This window comes from Trichoderma virens, assembly GCF_000170995.1.
Source record: "Trichoderma virens Gv29-8 chromosome Unknown TRIVIscaffold_3, whole genome shotgun sequence".
Lineage (NCBI taxonomy): Eukaryota > Fungi > Ascomycota > Sordariomycetes > Hypocreales > Hypocreaceae > Trichoderma > Trichoderma virens.
This window is the reverse complement of record NW_014013746.1, coordinates 2220155-2237053: the sequence shown is the minus strand read 5'-3', so window position 1 is coordinate 2237053 and position 16899 is coordinate 2220155. Positions and strand designations below refer to the sequence as shown.

The 16899-nt window shown below is 47.2% G+C and overlaps 7 protein-coding genes across 7 annotated transcripts; 3 read left to right on the top strand and 4 right to left on the bottom strand.

Moving 5' to 3' along the window:
• Window positions 1-103: 103 nt before the first annotated feature.
• On the bottom strand, window positions 104-3404 carry TRIVIDRAFT_32741 (NRPS-like enzyme; the record flags this gene model as incomplete). The annotated part of the gene is made up of 3 exons (XM_014104502.1): window positions 104-2252; window positions 2323-2398; window positions 2456-3404. 3 exons carry the CDS (start codon window positions 3402-3404, stop codon window positions 104-106), a joined length of 3174 nt encoding a protein of 1057 aa, XP_013959977.1.
• A 2957-nt stretch (window positions 3405-6361) lies between these two features.
• Window positions 6362-7316, top strand: TRIVIDRAFT_32783 (uncharacterized protein; the record flags this gene model as incomplete). The annotated part of the gene is made up of 2 exons (XM_014104501.1): window positions 6362-6951; window positions 7037-7316. The coding sequence occupies 2 exons, from the start codon at window positions 6362-6364 to the stop codon at window positions 7314-7316; spliced, it is 870 nt and encodes a 289-aa protein (XP_013959976.1).
• A 228-nt stretch (window positions 7317-7544) lies between these two features.
• On the bottom strand, window positions 7545-9201 carry TRIVIDRAFT_62442 (uncharacterized protein; the record flags this gene model as incomplete). Its single annotated transcript, XM_014104500.1, has 4 exons — window positions 7545-8268; window positions 8323-8623; window positions 8687-8797; window positions 8862-9201. 4 exons carry the CDS (start codon window positions 9199-9201, stop codon window positions 7545-7547), a joined length of 1476 nt encoding a protein of 491 aa, XP_013959975.1.
• A 588-nt stretch (window positions 9202-9789) lies between these two features.
• On the bottom strand, window positions 9790-10793 carry TRIVIDRAFT_55103 (uncharacterized protein; the record flags this gene model as incomplete). Its single annotated transcript, XM_014104499.1, has 2 exons — window positions 9790-9956; window positions 10070-10793. The coding sequence occupies 2 exons, from the start codon at window positions 10791-10793 to the stop codon at window positions 9790-9792; spliced, it is 891 nt and encodes a 296-aa protein (XP_013959974.1).
• A 1105-nt stretch (window positions 10794-11898) lies between these two features.
• Window positions 11899-13313, top strand: TRIVIDRAFT_115607 (uncharacterized protein; the record flags this gene model as incomplete). The annotated part of the gene is made up of 2 exons (XM_014104498.1): window positions 11899-12986; window positions 13067-13313. Coding segments are annotated over 2 exons (1335 nt in total), but the record flags the coding sequence as incomplete, so codon positions are not given.
• A 631-nt stretch (window positions 13314-13944) lies between these two features.
• On the top strand, window positions 13945-15672 carry TRIVIDRAFT_13806 (uncharacterized protein; the record flags this gene model as incomplete). Its single annotated transcript, XM_014103798.1, has 5 exons — window positions 13945-14204; window positions 14268-14455; window positions 14507-14793; window positions 14856-14971; window positions 15024-15672. Coding segments are annotated over 5 exons (1500 nt in total), but the record flags the coding sequence as incomplete, so codon positions are not given.
• Window positions 15673-15744: 72 nt separating this feature from the next.
• Window positions 15745-16668, bottom strand: TRIVIDRAFT_32497 (uncharacterized protein; the record flags this gene model as incomplete). The annotated part of the gene is made up of 1 exon (XM_014104497.1): window positions 15745-16668. The coding sequence occupies one exon, from the start codon at window positions 16666-16668 to the stop codon at window positions 15745-15747; it is 924 nt and encodes a 307-aa protein (XP_013959972.1).
• Window positions 16669-16899: the final 231 nt, after the last annotated feature.

Genomic DNA, 16899 nt, shown 5'->3' with positions numbered 1-16899 from the left:
AGAGTTAAAAGGAATAATTCTAGTATATAAGAGTCGTTTCTCACAAGATTGTTAGCCTCACTATTGTACTCTTCCCATACAGATTCTACATATAACACTGACTTCAGAAAGCCCACTGGTCACACCAATTCCACATAAGGTCTGATGTTATAGGGCCTAGTTTCTCCATGGTCGGACTTCTCGCAGCTATCCTGTCCGTCTCAAAATCAGGGGGACGTTGCCCCTTGACGATGAGCTTGTATGTATCAACAAGCTTCAGAGCCGGGTTTCTAGCCACATCGATTGTCTCACTGGCGCTGTTTTCCAACTTAGCCACCCACTCGTCAAGGCCCACCAGCCCCTTAATCCGGCTATCGTAGTATTCTTTCAACATGGCGACTAGTTTAGACCAGGGAGTAGCAACCGGGTTTACCGCGTGAAAGTAGCCCGAGATATCAGACAACGGTACTGTGGTTGTCACGCCAGCAACATCTAGAATAATCCCCGCGACGTCTTCCACAGGCATCCAATCAACCAAGTCTGCATTTCCGAGGTCCTTCGGTAAGAACCCTAAGTAGACTGAGCTGGCAATCAAGCTTGGGAGGTATTCTTGCCGATTCCACTCGCCCATTCGACTCCTTGGCCCAGCAACCTGGCCCAGCCGTACCGAGGCCGTCGGTATCGCGGAATGCTCAGCTGCGGCATCAAGAATCAGGCTTGCGGCGAGCTTGGACTGCCCATATCCAGGCTGTGCCAACTTCATATCGTCCAGCCGTTTTTCTGGGACTGGCACTGGTTCTGCCCAACCCGAAGAGGCGCTGACACTCGAAACAAACACAATGGGCACTCGCTTCGTAGTAGCACCGGCAAAATCAACCAGGTTTCTGACACCACGAATGGAGGGCTCAAATGACGCGACACTGAGGTTGAAATTTACAGGCCACGCGCTGTGAATAATACGGTCGGCTGAGGCTAAGAGCTCGTTATACTTTGCTGAGCTGAGGCCAAGGCCCGGGCTTGACAAGTCTGTTTTGCAGAATTCGACTTTGGAGAAATCGGCGTAGAGGCCACGAGCAGCATAGGCCGACGATTGGCGCGACCGGCCACCGTCAAGACTGCGGTTGAAGACAACTATCTTCTTGACGCGTGGTAAAGCGCACAGACGTTCGAGAAGATAAGAACCAAGCGACCCGGTTGAGCCTGTCAAGAGGATCGTCTGGCCCTCCTCTAAGGGATCTGGCCGGTCTGTATTTGGTGATGGAAGGTTTTTTGTATACTTTATTACGAACTCCTCTGCGGCTTTGTTCTCTTGTGATGGTATATCCTGACCAGTCTCCTGATCTTTTATCATGATTGTTGAAAGAAGATACGCAGCCAGAAGCTTAGGCGTCTGGTTGCGATAGATAGCCCGGGGGGCCAGTTTTTCGGAGTCGACATGTACACTCGCGGTCACAAAGCCTGACCGAAGGAAGCTGGACATGTTAAGGACTTGGAGTGAATCAATTCCAATGCTGAAAAAGTCCGTATCATGGTCAATATTCTGCAATCCAAATTTGGATGATAGTAAATTGATGATAGATTGGCTCAATGACTCTTCGCTAGCAAAGTCAAGAGAGATGTTCTCTGTTGGACCCCCAAGAGTGCCGCGTTGGTAAATCAGATCAATATAATCTTTGTAGGCTAGTCCTGTTGCATAGCGCTGTACGGTTCCTTTCGGAGTGCGATGGAATGGCTTGTCTGGGTCGGAGAGTGCAATGAGCCGTGGAACTATTTGGCCTTGTTGGACCGTTTCTCGATTGGCAGCCTTAACTAAGGGCCAGATGGAGTCGATAAGTACCTCTGCCTCAGCTTGGTCCTTTATCGGGATGACTGGTTCCAGAATTAAAGCGGGTTGAAACCTATCTTGTCCAACGACCAAGGCGGCTCTAATAGCGGGATGGCCTGCAACGGTCTCTTCCATTGTTGTTGGGTTGAGCTTTTCGCCATTGGAGAAGACGATGACATCATCTACCCGACCGTGATAACACCAGTTGAGTGGGAGTGTAGGGTGAGGTTTGTACAGCTCTCCAGTCGACCATTCGGAAAAATCAGGAAAGGTGTAGAATGGAGCTTGAAGACCTGGGTCTTTGCGGTCTTTGCGGCGTACGACAAGCTCGTAGATGTCCTTCTCCCATGTTACAGGACGCCACTCTGCACCGACAAGCTCATGATCGAAAACAAAATATTGCCAGAGCTCAGGATTCGGTTGGCGATATAACGGATACGGCGCAAACCTAGAAACAGATCAGTTGTGGTGCTCTCCTCGAACCAAAAGCTCCAGTGCATCTAAACTGTAGAACTCACTCAGTGCTTCCAATGAAGTTGGCGATAGGTATACCCCGCTTCACTAGTTTATCACCAGTGGCGGGCTTAAGTTTTCCTAGTTACGCGCAGAACAGTCAGAATCTGTACACCCCGTATCTGGACAAACACTTACCACCTCCAAATCCCACCCAGGCAAGCTTAGTCAGTTGCTCCATCCATTCTTCATTCAAACTTAAATCCTCAACTATAGAAGGTGGTAGAATAACAGCATCGACTTCCGCATAAGCGATTGCCTCCGCGACTGATTCTGCGGTGAGTAATCTTCCCGGAATTCCCAAGGCCATCTGTGCTCCGTAGAAAACCGTAAATAGTAAATTAATCACATTTCCAACCATATGGAATAAGGGCATGGGGGTGAATATCCTCCGGCTCCGGCTAACCCATTCCGAAAATAAAAACTTGCTTCCCTGATACGCTGGCATATCTTGGAACGCGTCCCCGATGCTGAATACTCCCTGCCGGATAATGATGGGCTTTGGGAAACCAGTTGTGCCACTGGTGTGGAGGACTACCATCGGATCCCACTGAGCCTCATCGAATTCCCGTTCGTATGGAAACGAATCTGCAGGAGCCTGCAGCCAAGCATCGGCGCTTGAGACGACAGAGGTTCGCATTGGGCGTGCCTTCAGCCATGGCTCGACAAGCGCCTGAGATGACTCCGCGTGGAAGAGGATATTGCAGTTTGTCGCTTCGAAGAGCCGCATTTGTCCCTCCAGACTATTTCGGGGGGAGATGAAGAGCGCTTTGTGTCCGGCTTTTATACAAGCTAGCATAATGATGAAGTAGCGGACGTCATTTGGCCCAATATATGCTAGAGTTGGGAAAGACTCTTCCTGTGGCTCCTCTTTTGCCTTCATGGTAATTTCATGAGCTACATAGTTGATGGCATTGCATATCTCCAGGTACGTGACCGGCTTCCAACCATCTTTGGGTTCAGACGAGCATGGTATAAAAAGAAAAGGACGAGAAGGATCCAAGGAAGCAATATCGTCGATGGTGTTAATTAGAAGACGACGCCCGTACCTCGCTTCATGCGAGTTCAATTTGCTTAATTTATCCATTTTGGTGGACGTGGATATCTCTTTAGGATGGATTTTGGCTTCCAAAGGAAGGCTTAGGGCGATAGACCAATGCCCCGAGATGCTAAACGATCCGTACCTCACTGGCCTGGTCCTCATCTGGTTTTCTAACGTTGGGCTCGAACGCTTAAATAGAAAGCAATTGGTCCAGTCTGTCTGTGCACTGGTAGGAATACCCCCCATTAGCCTAGAACAGTAATACGGGGATAGCCAGCAATGGCCTAAGCCGGCAAATTCATGAAGTTGCGTAAGCCAAAGTAGGAATAGGAAAGATTTGCCAACCCTATTCATGGGAAATCCATGCCTCAGCCTGTCAGAGACCAGGTCCATGATCCATGACGTACCGCCTGCTTCGTAGAAGCGTAAGAATACTTTTCATCATACATGTAATCCGTAAGCAGGTAGTCACATCAGCTGCTGAGAGCCCGCAGATTATCGCACACACAGCTAACACCTCCAAAACGGCCACTTATTATCTAATATCGCGATACCCGTTAAGCTGGCCAATGTCTGATTCACCACCTACAAGGTGTGCAATATCAAACTTATTTAGCGTACGTTGCCAGTAAGAAAAAACCACTTCCCCTTACACTTCCTCTGCCAGCTATAATTAGCCACCGTAAACTTTCGAACTGCCCCGCTATAGTTTGTTGTCAGTAAGGGATTACAATTTGCTTATTGCCCAACCTACCATAAACCTGTGAGCTCGGCTGCTTACAGCTGAGAAAGGTCAGTCATGGCTAAAGGCTCGTAGTCGTTTCACGATTTGACTTTCCCTACTTCTTCGAGTAGGAATCTATTAGATTTTTATTCGCTATTTCTCCGTGATCTGGAGAGACCCAGCTAGGATCAGGCGAAGGGCAAGATGTGGCAAAACGGATCTATCGACCATAGCTTGTGTTAATATCAACCTTATAGCATTCGTAATTATTTCTTAATTCAAAGCTTTTTAATATCATCAAAGACTACGGGGTAAACCTATGCTGATTACCACTTATACCGCTTGGGTTACCCTATGTGACGCTACTTTAGCGTAATAGTTTTGCTCTGAGAAGGCGAAATGTACCTTTTCAGTGGTAGTTCGGTACTAGAGGCTGAAGGTCCGGCACTGTCGGCACTACATTTTTAATGGCTGAAGTTGCTACTTTTAAGTCTTACGTAATCCTCCCAAGCCTCCTCGAGATTATTGTGAATAATGCCTTCAATTCTGACGCATCCAACATACATAATCATTTCTTGTTTTGTCACTATATTAAAGTTGTGTGGTGTCACTCCACGTGATCTGTCCAAAGCCATATACAGTATGGTACTACCACTATAAATGCACAACGTGTCGTGCCACGTCCTGCCAAGGTTTGCAAATAGTAGGCCTAGACACCACAGGTATAATCAAACAGTTGCATAATAATATACTAGCCAGAAACATAAAAGAAAGATCAGAGAGGGAAAAAAACATATAGAAAAATCAGAAATAGCCAATTCATTATCTTCAATAGATAAGTTATGCATGTGTTATGTTTCCCGATAAATTCTAGTTGAAACAGCAGCTTACATCGTGAGGGCTGCATCATCTGGTTCGGAGTCCTGTTCTTTACTGTATTCCATCCAACGCACCTTGTTTTATGCTTATCCGGCCTTGATCACTGCACCGACATGCGTGATGCTCAACCACCCAATTGGGTTCATTGGTAGCGTCAATCGAGGACTCCTCCGGCCTCATCAACTGACTTTTGGTTTCCTTTCTGGCGGTATTTTGTCTTTTCTGATAGAGATTATCGGTTCGTCTCCCTAAGCAAGGAGATTCAGCTATAACTGTCGACTCTAGGATTGACTTTAATGTTTTAGGTGGCAGTATTGACGCCCAGCAAGGGAGAAATCAAACTATCGGCAAGAACATCCTTATTGTCGGTCTTTTTATGCAAATTTTCAATACTGTACTTCTCCTGGCCGTTGCTGTCAAATTGCACTCTCGAATACACCATCTCTCAAATGCGAAATCCGACGGTCAGCAGACTGGATGGCGTTCTCAGTTTAGGGCTTTTTGCCTTATTTGCGTTCTAATCTCAATTCGGAATGGGTTTCGCATAGTAAAACTTGTTGTGGGCATCGACGGGGATGTAACTGAATTTGTTCCCTACCTCTACGATGCTATTCCGGTTCTCGCATCATCGATGTTGATGAATCGGAGCTATTTAGGCCCTACGTAATAGCCAGTAAGGAATCCGCTACGGCTATTTAACTGGATTGAGGGGTGGGGAGAAATAATCTCAGATATCCAGTCCAAATACATCCACTGCTAGCCTATCACCCCATTAAATTATAAAAGAGCATCTTAGTTATCTCTAATCTGCTCACAATGTCAAGGGCTCTTTTGAAGCTGTGTTGGTATGCAACTCTGATTAGATTTCAGCATAGTAGGCAACCAAGAGTATCCCAGCTCTAAGTATGTAAACATTGAACTCAACAAGTACAATACCCAGGCAAAAAGGATGGTTTCACAACCCAAGCACTGACCGGCTCTTACCCTTTTTGGATGCCGCTCTCCTATTGCCTAGCATCCTTCGAGGACGACACCCACTAGACCTAATTTAGACGTCACTCTCCCATTGGTGGTTGATATGGGCCTCTTGCTGCTCCTTCATATTGTGTGTGATCGTATATACCGAATTCATAATATGGAAACAAATCTCGGCGGACTTTACAGTACTTGAGGAGCCGGGGATTGTGTAAATTCCGTTGAGTGTTAAAATTACTATTTGTCCTCGTGGTGCTGAACAGTTATAAAAGGGAGTAAGAAGCCAACAATGTTGGTCTTTCTCCTCGACATCTAATAACATTAATACCAAATTCGCACACCTTGAAGCTTATCTGCAAGCTTATTTTCACCATATTGAGCCTATAAATTTTCTGAATTGCTCATCATATACCACTTCATAAACATGTCTGCCACCGACCGCGCTCGAGTCCAAAAACGCGAGCTCCCGCTGACGATCTCCAAAGAGCTCTGCGCAGGCCGAACTTACATTGTCACTGGTGCCAACGTAGGTCTTGGACTTGAGGCTTCACGCCATTTGGTGGGTGTAGGAGCGGGCAAAGTCATTATGGCGGTACGCAACCTCGAGGCTGGTGAGGCCGCCAAGGAAGACATTGTGGCCTCCACGGGAATCGAGGGAGTTGCTGAAGTTTGGCATTTGGACCTTTCCAGCTACTCATCTGTACGTGCCTTTGCAACCAAAGCAACTGAGTCACTTGAGCGCATCGATGCTATAATTGAGAACGCAGCCGTGGCAGGGTCAGGCACGAAAGCAGAGGGCCACCATTTGACGTTGACAGTCAATGTTATTAGCACTTTTCTTTTGGCCATGCTTCTTCTTCCAAAATTGCGCCTTGATTCAGCCAAGTTTGGATACTATCCTCGACTAAGCATTGTCACCAGCGGTACTGGTCTTGATCTAGGTGACTATTGGGCTAAGATTGCCGAAGATCCGATTGTGAACATGGATGAAGACGGCGAATTGGGAATGAAAAGGTAATTTATGAGCAAGCTATTTCTATAAACTACTAAGAATACCTCCAAGCTGCTATTTTTCAAATACTAACATTGATTTCTCTAGCTACCCGGCATCAAAGATGATGGAGATATTGGCTGTCCGCGAGATTGCGAGATTGCTCCCAGTGGCTCGTGGTGGGGTCATTATCAACTCGATTAATCCTGGCCTATGTGAGACTACACTCTCGCGAAACGCACCAGAAGCATTCAAGACTTCTTTAAAAGAGCTTCTGGGGCAGTGCGGTCGAACGGCCGAGTGTGGCAGCCGCACTCTTTTGGCTGGAGCCGTTGCAGGTGAGGATAGTCACGGTTCCTACATGGACGATTGCGTTCCATCCGAGTAAGTGTTCGAAATGCGCTAAATATTATTGTGACGCTGATCGAGTGTGTACTAACATTGATATTATAGCAACTTGATCCCAGGATGGATGGATGCTACGGCAAACCAGAAGGGTTGGGACAGTATTGTTAAGGAGCTTGAGAATATAGAGCCAGGCTGTGTTTCCAAGGCTCTTGAGTAGGGGTGCCTTAGAGAAGCTAACAAATGCTTATATATTATGTTGTGATAGTCTTTATAGTGGTTTCGAAATAGATGATTGAACCCCTTGGTAAAAAGCCACACGGGAGAATAGCGCCGAACCCCCTCTCTCATAGAAGTCATTCATCCATGGAAATTTAAAAAGAACCTGTTTAGTTGCCTCCCAATTGTTCAGCCCGAGTGCTTGCATTGTCTCCCAAGTCTTTGGAATTAGCCAGATATCGTGACGAGGATCCTGCAAAATACCAGCTGCTCCCAAGAATAAAAGCCACAAAAGAAGTTCCCGCGTCTCGTCATTGGTCTCCAGGTGTGCTTCGTTGCGAAGTAGCTGTGATAAGATTGAATTCTCAGCCACACGGCGGTCGAGTCCGCATAAGAGGGAGCTTATTAGCATTAATAGACCTAAATGTGCCATATTTTGGACGCGATTATGTGAAAATGACTCGTTCAATGGAGCATAGTTGAGAAGTCGGTGACCAAGCCAGACGTAAGTCCTCAAAAACTGCACCTTGGATAATTTGGCACGTTCGCCTGCACTCGCCTCATTGACCAACATAGACAAGCCAGCGGCACTTTCCCAGAGGGCACATAGCTCGGAGCCTAGTTGGTCTCGGAACTGAAGGCTAGATGCGATGGAATGAGAGTTGCGCTCTCGCGAAGAAGGTATATCCAGCCTCTCCATAGCTTTTGCATTCTCAAAGAGCATAATATTCAGTTTCGGAGTACTACCAAGTCTGAGGGCGTAATCAAGATCCGCCCTGCACCTTTCTGTTAACGGATTCACAATAAAGGTCACAATAAATATGACGTACCTGTATATCTTTTGCATTAACTCAGGCTCTTCGGAGCCGACACAATCTAAGCCGCCTCGTGTCTCGACCATACGAAAAAGACCCGAGAGGTGAATCATGCCGTGGTCGTAGCGACCTCGGGTAGACTCATAAGTTGATAGGCTCATGACCACAGCAATTGTAGAATTAGATACTCGTTCATCTCGTGAAATGCGTTCGTTAATCAGACGGAAAGCCTGAGTAAGGTGGCGGACTGTAGAGAGACTGGCCTGTGGGGAGACCTTGGTACATGCGAGAACAGTGGCCAGGGCGCAATGATAATCTGCTCATTTTGAGATTGTTTAGGATAAGCGGTCGCAACATATAATAAAGGGGCGAAGCATACATGCTTGGTCCGTGAAAATGAGCTGTAGAAAGATTGAGTGGCCAACACTACCTTCGGCAAGCGCTTTGGCTAGACTAGGCAAACAACGAGGTGAATTCATGAATGCCACCGCTATTCGAGATATAAGTCCAGGGAACTCTTGAATATTTTTAGCAGGGATTCTATGCCAACTAACCTTCGTACATGAGCACCCTGTCCTCCTGGGCCACCTCTATAGGTAAGCTCAAGACCGATACAGTGTCGCCTACCATAGGCTCGACTCGCGATGGCGCGTCCTCAGTGTCCCTTTGAGGACTACAGTCCACCTTGCGGCTCTCTTGATGCGCCTCTGTAGACCCATTCTTGGACTTGATAGCGACGACAGGCTTTAGCAGAGCTTGGCGCTCGAGTGCTTTCACGCGCGATGGCCGAGTGATCTTACGGCCGAGATTTTGCCCCTTGGCGGCCTGACGACGGATCACAGACCTCGTGTTGTTGTCAATCCCATTATTATTATTTATAAATACCAGTTCCATGTTTATACAGGAAATTATTGAGATATTGCCAATTTGGGAGGGTCATTTGGTAAAAGCAGAATATGCGGACTACTCGCAGTCATTAGGTTCGATGCATGCGATTGCATTCCGGAGATACCAATCCGGAGATACCCGCAGCCTAATGCCGATTTTACTCTTCCTGGACACAAAGTGCATGTTTTCATACCAGTAGATATTGACATCTCCAGAAGATCGAGTGCACTCACTCTATTAGCGCGACTTTTTCTCAATCACCTTATCCCCCGGATTTGAATTATTAGCACTGTTTCCCATCAAACTAGATCTGTATTTTCATTGCCCCGAGTCAAAGCTAGATGTATCGTTACAGAAAGTCAATAAGCCAGCTTCATTCAACAGACAGATTGAATAGGCACAGCCAATGCTTGTAAAGTAGATGATCAGCCTAGTTTAGAAGTTGTGAATTCCTTAATGTAAGGTTTAAATGTTTAGCCGGCCTAAGGTACATAGAATGGAGACTGTTGTTCAAGGCTATATACAGTCGCAGAGTATCAAGAAGGCTATTTTGTTATGCTTCCAAAAAGGACCTATTATTGAATAGTTGCCGTATTACACGAGAACTCCTTCGACCCCCCAAATGAGTGCCCTAGTCCCCACAACCTCATTTTTACGAGCCACGAGCTCCTCGACATCCCAGTTGGCCCATAAAAACTTGTTCTTGAGGAATCGCGCCTCGTCCGTCAACAACCAGACGCAAAACTGGCCCGGCAACTCAGCTATAGGAGAGCGATGCTGTCAGTAATTGGAACCTAAAACTGGGAAAAGGGTAGATAGAAAGCAATAGTGAAAAGATGAGTGAGGAGGAAGGCCCGAGAAAGAAAAGGCTTACTTGTGTCTGGGGCAACAAAGACAGGCCTATCCTCGCCGCCGAGCTCCGTATTGATAATACCGGGCTGAAAGCTCACCACGTGAATAGTCGGATTCTCAATGGCGAAGTAGTCTATCATCTTGAGATTAGCCGCCTTACTGATCGAATAGGCGAAGTTGGTGGCCACTGGTGTTCCGTGTGCCATCATTGTTGACACGTTCAGCAGCACGGCTTTGTCGCCCGGCGGTGCCAGCGGCACCCACGCATTGACTGCGTTAAAGGCGCTTAACACGTTGAGACCGAGGGTATTCATCATGATATCAGCGTCATAGCCCACCACCGTTCCTGTCTTAGGGGCCATGCCAGCATTGGACACAAGCACGTCGAGGTAAGTTGGCCCGGCTTCGGTGGTGATCTTGGTCTGGATGGATTGAAGCGCAGCGTCCACCGAGTCGCGCTGCGTAAGATCCGCCACCTCCGTGATGATGATGGGCGAATTGCCATACGCGGCGGCCTCCGACTTCATCTCAGCTGCAGTTTGTTGTAGCCGTTCGGCGCGCCGGCCCAGGATAGCCACAGAACGGGCGCCCGCCTGTGCAAAAGCGATGGCAATGGCTTTACCAATACCGGTGCCACCCCCTGTGACGACAACATTCTTCCCTGCCGCCGCGGCTGCGATTTCAGGCCGCGACGGCGAGATGGCGGGATAGGGACGGTGGTGGTAGCTTTTGGTGAATGAAGGCATCTCTGGAATCACAATGTCCACCAGCGTCTCAAATGCGGAAGCCATTGCGGACTAGAGGACTGCAGTTTCTTTCCTGGTTTTTGTTTCCCTAAATCGTTTGATGATCTGTTATTCTCGGACGAGTTTGTCGTGATGTCTAGAGCTTTCGTCTGGCTGTTCTGGTCGACAAGCCATCCATAATTTGTTGTCTCTTCATCTTTTTATAAGATACGGAACCTCAAGAAATATCTGCAGAGACTGGCCTTGAGATCCACCATTTTCATGATGATGCATCTTCCCGAATGTCGAGTTCCACGGGGAGTTGCGATCCTAGATTACGGGCCGCATTTTGGCTCTTTCTAACCGATAATGTCTTCTGCGGACTAGAAATCATCGGCGCAGCGGATCGATAGCGCAACTCACGGGTTCATCTAAGCTGCTAAGAGTATTTCGTCGTTGCGGACTTTGTAATTAGTTGTTGTATGGCGGCGGAATCACGGCTTTGTAATCGCTCAAGCTCCGCGGGGAGTTCGCAGCAAAGCTAGCCCACATAATCGGCCAATATGTGATTAAGTCAAGAGCAGACAAAGTACATGTATAAAATGCGCCCGCGGGGAATTCGTACGCATTGCATTGAGGATTGCTGAGTAAATGACTGATCTGAAGCAAGCATGAGAGACGCCGCGGAGGCCGGTGCCTCTAAGAGAAGTGGAAGAAGAAAGGTACCCATCCATGACAAGCCCATCTTCTCTGAACACTCGCTAAACTTTACGACTGCAGGCATGCGATCTCTGCTGCCAAAAGAAGATTCGCTGCAATGGTGCAAAGCCCAGATGCTCTCAGTGCCAAATTTACGACTCGGAATGCATGTATAATGGCGTGCGGCGTAGGGCGATTCCCCGAGTTAGCTCGTAAGTGAGAAAACGCCAAATGACGAGCTCTGATGTTGAACAAATTAAGACTGATAGTCGATAGGGCTCCTAGGGTTGAGTCCCTTGAGGCTCGCGTGAACCGTGTGGAGTCTATGCTCGAGGGACTAATGGCGCAAATTGATACGTCTTCGAAGAGAGATGGCATTGAGCCGGCCATTGAAGACATTCCAATGATCTCTCCATTGAGTGGTGGACAGGAAGATGAATGGACTCTTCCACCACTCCTCGACATTTTACCCATCGTGGAGGATTACTTCCAGTCCACAAATCGTCTCCTACCTTTATTTGACCAGACAACGTTCATGCAGATGCTACGTAGTTGGTACTATACTCCATTTCAACGTGATCCGGCTACATGGGCGTCCATTAATGTTGTTCTTGCGCTTGGTTTACTCCTCCAGCCACCCGTTGCCACTCAGGGGAGTTTGACACTAGCAGCATTTGTCAAGAATGCACAATCGGTCCTTGATGAGATAGTTAGTCGCGAAGAAGACATCCTCAGCGCGCAGATCGTTCTTGGCCTCTGTATCATTTTCCAGGAATCGCCCGATCCCCAGCCTGCCAGTGTCTTGGCCGCGACTGCTGTCACGCTGGTGCATAGACTGAGACTCTATAGTCGATCGACACAAGCAAACCTTAGTCAAACAGATATCAGGCAGCGCAACCGCTTGTTCTGGATTGCTTATGTCTTGGATAAAAATATCAGTTTACGAGCGCAGCATCCGCCTCTGCTTTCCGATGCATGGACAGATATTGACCTGCCCGAATCCGATCCTATTGATGGCGCCGGGGTTGTCTACAGCCGTCAAGGTACGAGCAAAATAAACTTCTTCCTCTTTCGAGTACAGCTCGGAATCATTCAGGGGAAGGTGTACGACTGGTTGTATTCAGTGACAGCGGATAAGCTGCAGCCTGCCGTGAAAGAACAATTTGTTCATTCAATCGAATGCACGCTCTATCAATGGGAACAAAACTTACCCAGGGAATTTACGCCGGACTCGATCCTTGAATCCGCTCCACCAGGGACCGTACAACACCTAGCCGCCCTCCATTGGACTTATCTCCACACCTTGGCTATGATACATCGGGCTCACTCACATAACCAGCAGTGGATACAGAGTATCCTCCGACGCAGCGCAATTATCATCGACGAGCCGATTAGATGTGCCATCACTAGCCCACAGCCATCCCTACCAAGATCCTGGTCTAAATTGGTTGGCTCTTCACGGGCCTGCATGAAACTTCTGGACAGTATGTCGGCACACGGGGAATCATTAATCTGGTAAGATGCCACGATGAATGGAGACAGGAAGCTACAGTTACAATATTGGGACAAACATTAACGATAGCCACAATACACAGGTCCACCCTTTGTGGTAGAGTCACCGGACTCCTGCTTCTCCTAATGAACAATCTGACAGAGCCTCAGCACGAGATGCTTGTGGAAGACCAGAGACTTATCGAGACCACAATAGAATCATTAGAACCGATAGCTGAAAAATTACAGAACAGACAGTTCCAGCAAATTTACCAGGCCTGCCAGGCGCTGGCGCTCAAGATCCGGATTCTGATAGAGCGGAACATTAATGAGAGCTCCGCCTCGGAGGCAGAGTGTCTTTTATCGGGGGCTCAGTTCAGCACTAGTGTTAACGATACTGGGACTGAGCAGACTCTGGGATTGGTAGAAGCATTACATCATTATAATGATTGCCCAGAGATAATGCCAATAAAGCCTGTAGAGGAGACAGTATTGCAGGAAGATGGGAGCCTATTGTCAATTATCACTGCCATGCCTGGTGCCGCGTTATTCAGTTGGAAATAGTAAGAATATTACAAAATTCAGCTAGATGTAAGAAATTAATATATATAGTAAATATAGGAGCCTACATAAACCTTGGACGATAAATTTGCATAATGATAACTGAGTAAAACGTGAGCTATACATAGTAATCCCTAGTGCTGAAGTAAAACGTATGAGGCTAGTTGGCCAAGGTGATGCTATTAAATCAGACCTCTTGAGTGCGAGTGGCTGGTAAATACGGACATGCCTTAGTAATGTCGGCGATGAGACTCCGCTGCCCCACCAGCCATCCTGGAGAACGGTCAAATGGTGGTCATGTTTACTCCGTCTCCGTGTTCTCGTTCTATTACTTTACGGTCTGCTCAGTCATTGAATTCTCAGCGTGCGGGAAACCAGAAAACATACGAGTAGAGCAGTTGCTCGCTAATAAAAAGGCATAATGGCTGGTTATGGAGAGAATATTCTTTTCCCAGAAAAGTCCCTCTATCTTATTCATAGGATCCATGACGGAAACAGTCTCGGTAGGATTTCTCAGTGGCAGACACAGCCTAGGAACTTACGGGCCGCCCTCCAACCCAGCGGTAACACAGGTATCTCATCCGAATCAATTGGGAGGAGGAAAAACACAAACGCAGCGAAAATTCAGTTTATCGACTGCAACAGGCAAGAAAAACAACCTCGAAGGAAGAAGAAACCATCGTATATGAAAACAATCACCACGTTTCATGCCCGAAAGGAGTCTACGCTTCGCCAATCGTCGAGTCAGCCACGGCATCAGTCAAAAAATGCCAGACGAGTGGTGCATGGTAATCAAAGCCAGCTCACCGTGGTTCATGCGCCAAGACTACACGGAATGTCTAACCACGAAGCGCTGAATCTTGCAATACCAGCTTTGTCGGATAGGATGCCCCCATCGTTGTCACACCATGTCGTTCTGTATATTAATTACTGTAAGCGAATACTGGTGTTGTTCACTGCGGAGCTACTTACTCATTTTATAGACTTCCACGTTATTGCAACAGATACATACCCGCTGTCATATCTCTTTTCATTCAATCCTGCCAAGCAACACTGGTTCCCTCTAATGTTGGCGGATGATGTTTGCTGCTACATCTTTCTGTCATTTGCCGCAATGGCCATTGCAAAGATCACCCAAAATAATATTACTTTGCAAGATGCTCGCAGCTTGCTAAATGAGGCCTTACAGAGGCTGAATCATAGAATATCTACAGGGTACTTCCAGACTGATGAGACATTGGGAGCAATTGCCTGTCTAGCTATGTGGAGCGTAAGTTCTCTCTCTTGGTACTATCATTGGGGTCAAGGAACTTATCCGAAGATATTCATTAGAACTCATTAGGTGACCTTGAGAAATCATGGGTCCATGCCCGAGGGCTGGCAGAACTAGTCAGCATTCGAGGAGGGTTATCTAGCATTGATGAGAGACTCAGGTCAAAGATGTATCGGTAAGAGATCGCAAAGACCCATATTTTGCAGCAAGGCAGTAACAACTATTAGGGGCATCCTGGAAATTGCTGTCGACTCTGACAACATTCCAAACACCCAACTTTTGTCTGATCTCATAGACACTACTGGTGTTTCTTCTGGCAAAACGAATGTAATTGACCCAGCTAAGCTTCCCTGTTCACGTGAAATGGTCATGGATTTAGCCAGCATGTTCCACGACATCTCAGCAATGAGCGACGCACTCCAGGATGCCATGATGCGACAGACAAAACTCAATCCCGAATACATGGATTCAACCGTTTTTGGCCTTCTCCAGCGCTTGCTTCTTTGTGCCTCTCATCATATGAGCGAGTGTCACAACGCATTTCGAATCTGTCTTATTCTTTACATGAAGTCATTAACATGCATGTTTGAACGATTCGTCATAACTTCAACGACTCTTGTCAGGAAATTGCAGTCTTATATGGAAAGTTGCCTATTGACACCAATGCCCTTGACGAGATGGAAGCTATTCATAGGTTGCCTGGCTGCCGCAGATGGAACACCCGAAAAGCAATGGTTCATCTCATCTCTGGCTGAATGTTTATCGCAAGATATGAGAGGAGAAGATGGTAAATATACTTTTCAGAATGAACTGAGGAGTATACTATGGATTGAATTTGTCCATGGGAAACATACAAATGCGATTTGGGCTCAATTAACTAGCTAATTCAATTAAGAACCCTCTATTTGTCTATATCTAGTCTCAATCGCATGGAATTCGGCAAACCCTCTACTCGTCTCCGTGCAAGGCACCGAATCCATCCAGAAACATATTCACATGCATAGCAGTGAGTTCACCGTACTGATACAAAAAGCCATGTCCAGCCTTAGGATAGATAATGAGTTGAGAGCTAGGAATTCTCTTAGCTAACTCCCAGCTACGGCTCGATGGTACAAGAAGGTCATCATCGCCATTCATAACCAGAACTGGCATTTTCAGGTCGCTCAGGCGATCGTATGCATCGATTCCCTCTGGCGTGCTCCAGTGGATCACAGCCTCAACTTGCCGAGCAGTGCCTTCAGGGTCAACAAACTCTAGAAGAGGGGCTTCGCCGTCGACCTTTCGTTCATTGACGCGGTCCCACCAACCTTGTGCTGCTTCCCGGCCGGCATCGGTCTGGTAAAAGAACGAAAATGCAATAGCATGGTGCACTCCTGCCGCAGCAATTTCAGAGTTTGTAAGAACAGCCATAGGCTCAGGCTGGGGGATTTCACGCGGCCAAACAATTCCACCAATGTCCGATGCTTCACGAGGAGCTGCAGCAGTGGTACCCATCAGCACTAACTTTCGGACCTGATGCGGTACTGTCAAGGCCACCAGTTGAGCAGAAAGGCCTCCCATCGAGAAACCGGCAACATCGTAGCGGTTGATACCAAGAGCATTTGTGAGATTGATCTGACAGTCTGCCCAGCCTTGATACGTCGTAGGGATTGTACCGCTACTACGACCCACGCCGGATTGATCAAAGAGAATCACTGGTCGTTTTTCTGCGAGATTGTTGATGAGGATAGGATCCCAAAAATCCATGTTGGAACGGAAAAATCCATGCATTACAAGAGGAATGCCCTCTGAAGAGCCAATTCGCCGGTAGGCATATTTGACACCATCAATAGCGGTGATATACTGGGTCGGAGTTGTCTGATGAGTTTCCATTATGATTTGAATATGGATTATGCTTGTGAATGATGTTTGGAAACGCGTATGAGTTGTTGAGTGAGTTCGGATATCCCATTGAGCGTATTGCCCTTGCGGATAAACCTGTTTAAATATTGTAACATCCTAGGCGCTTTGTTCCTCTGTCTACTACTTTATCACCTCTTATTGAAATCTTCACGATCGATCCATACCTTGTTCATTGTCAAACCCCTTTGAACATCAGGTACA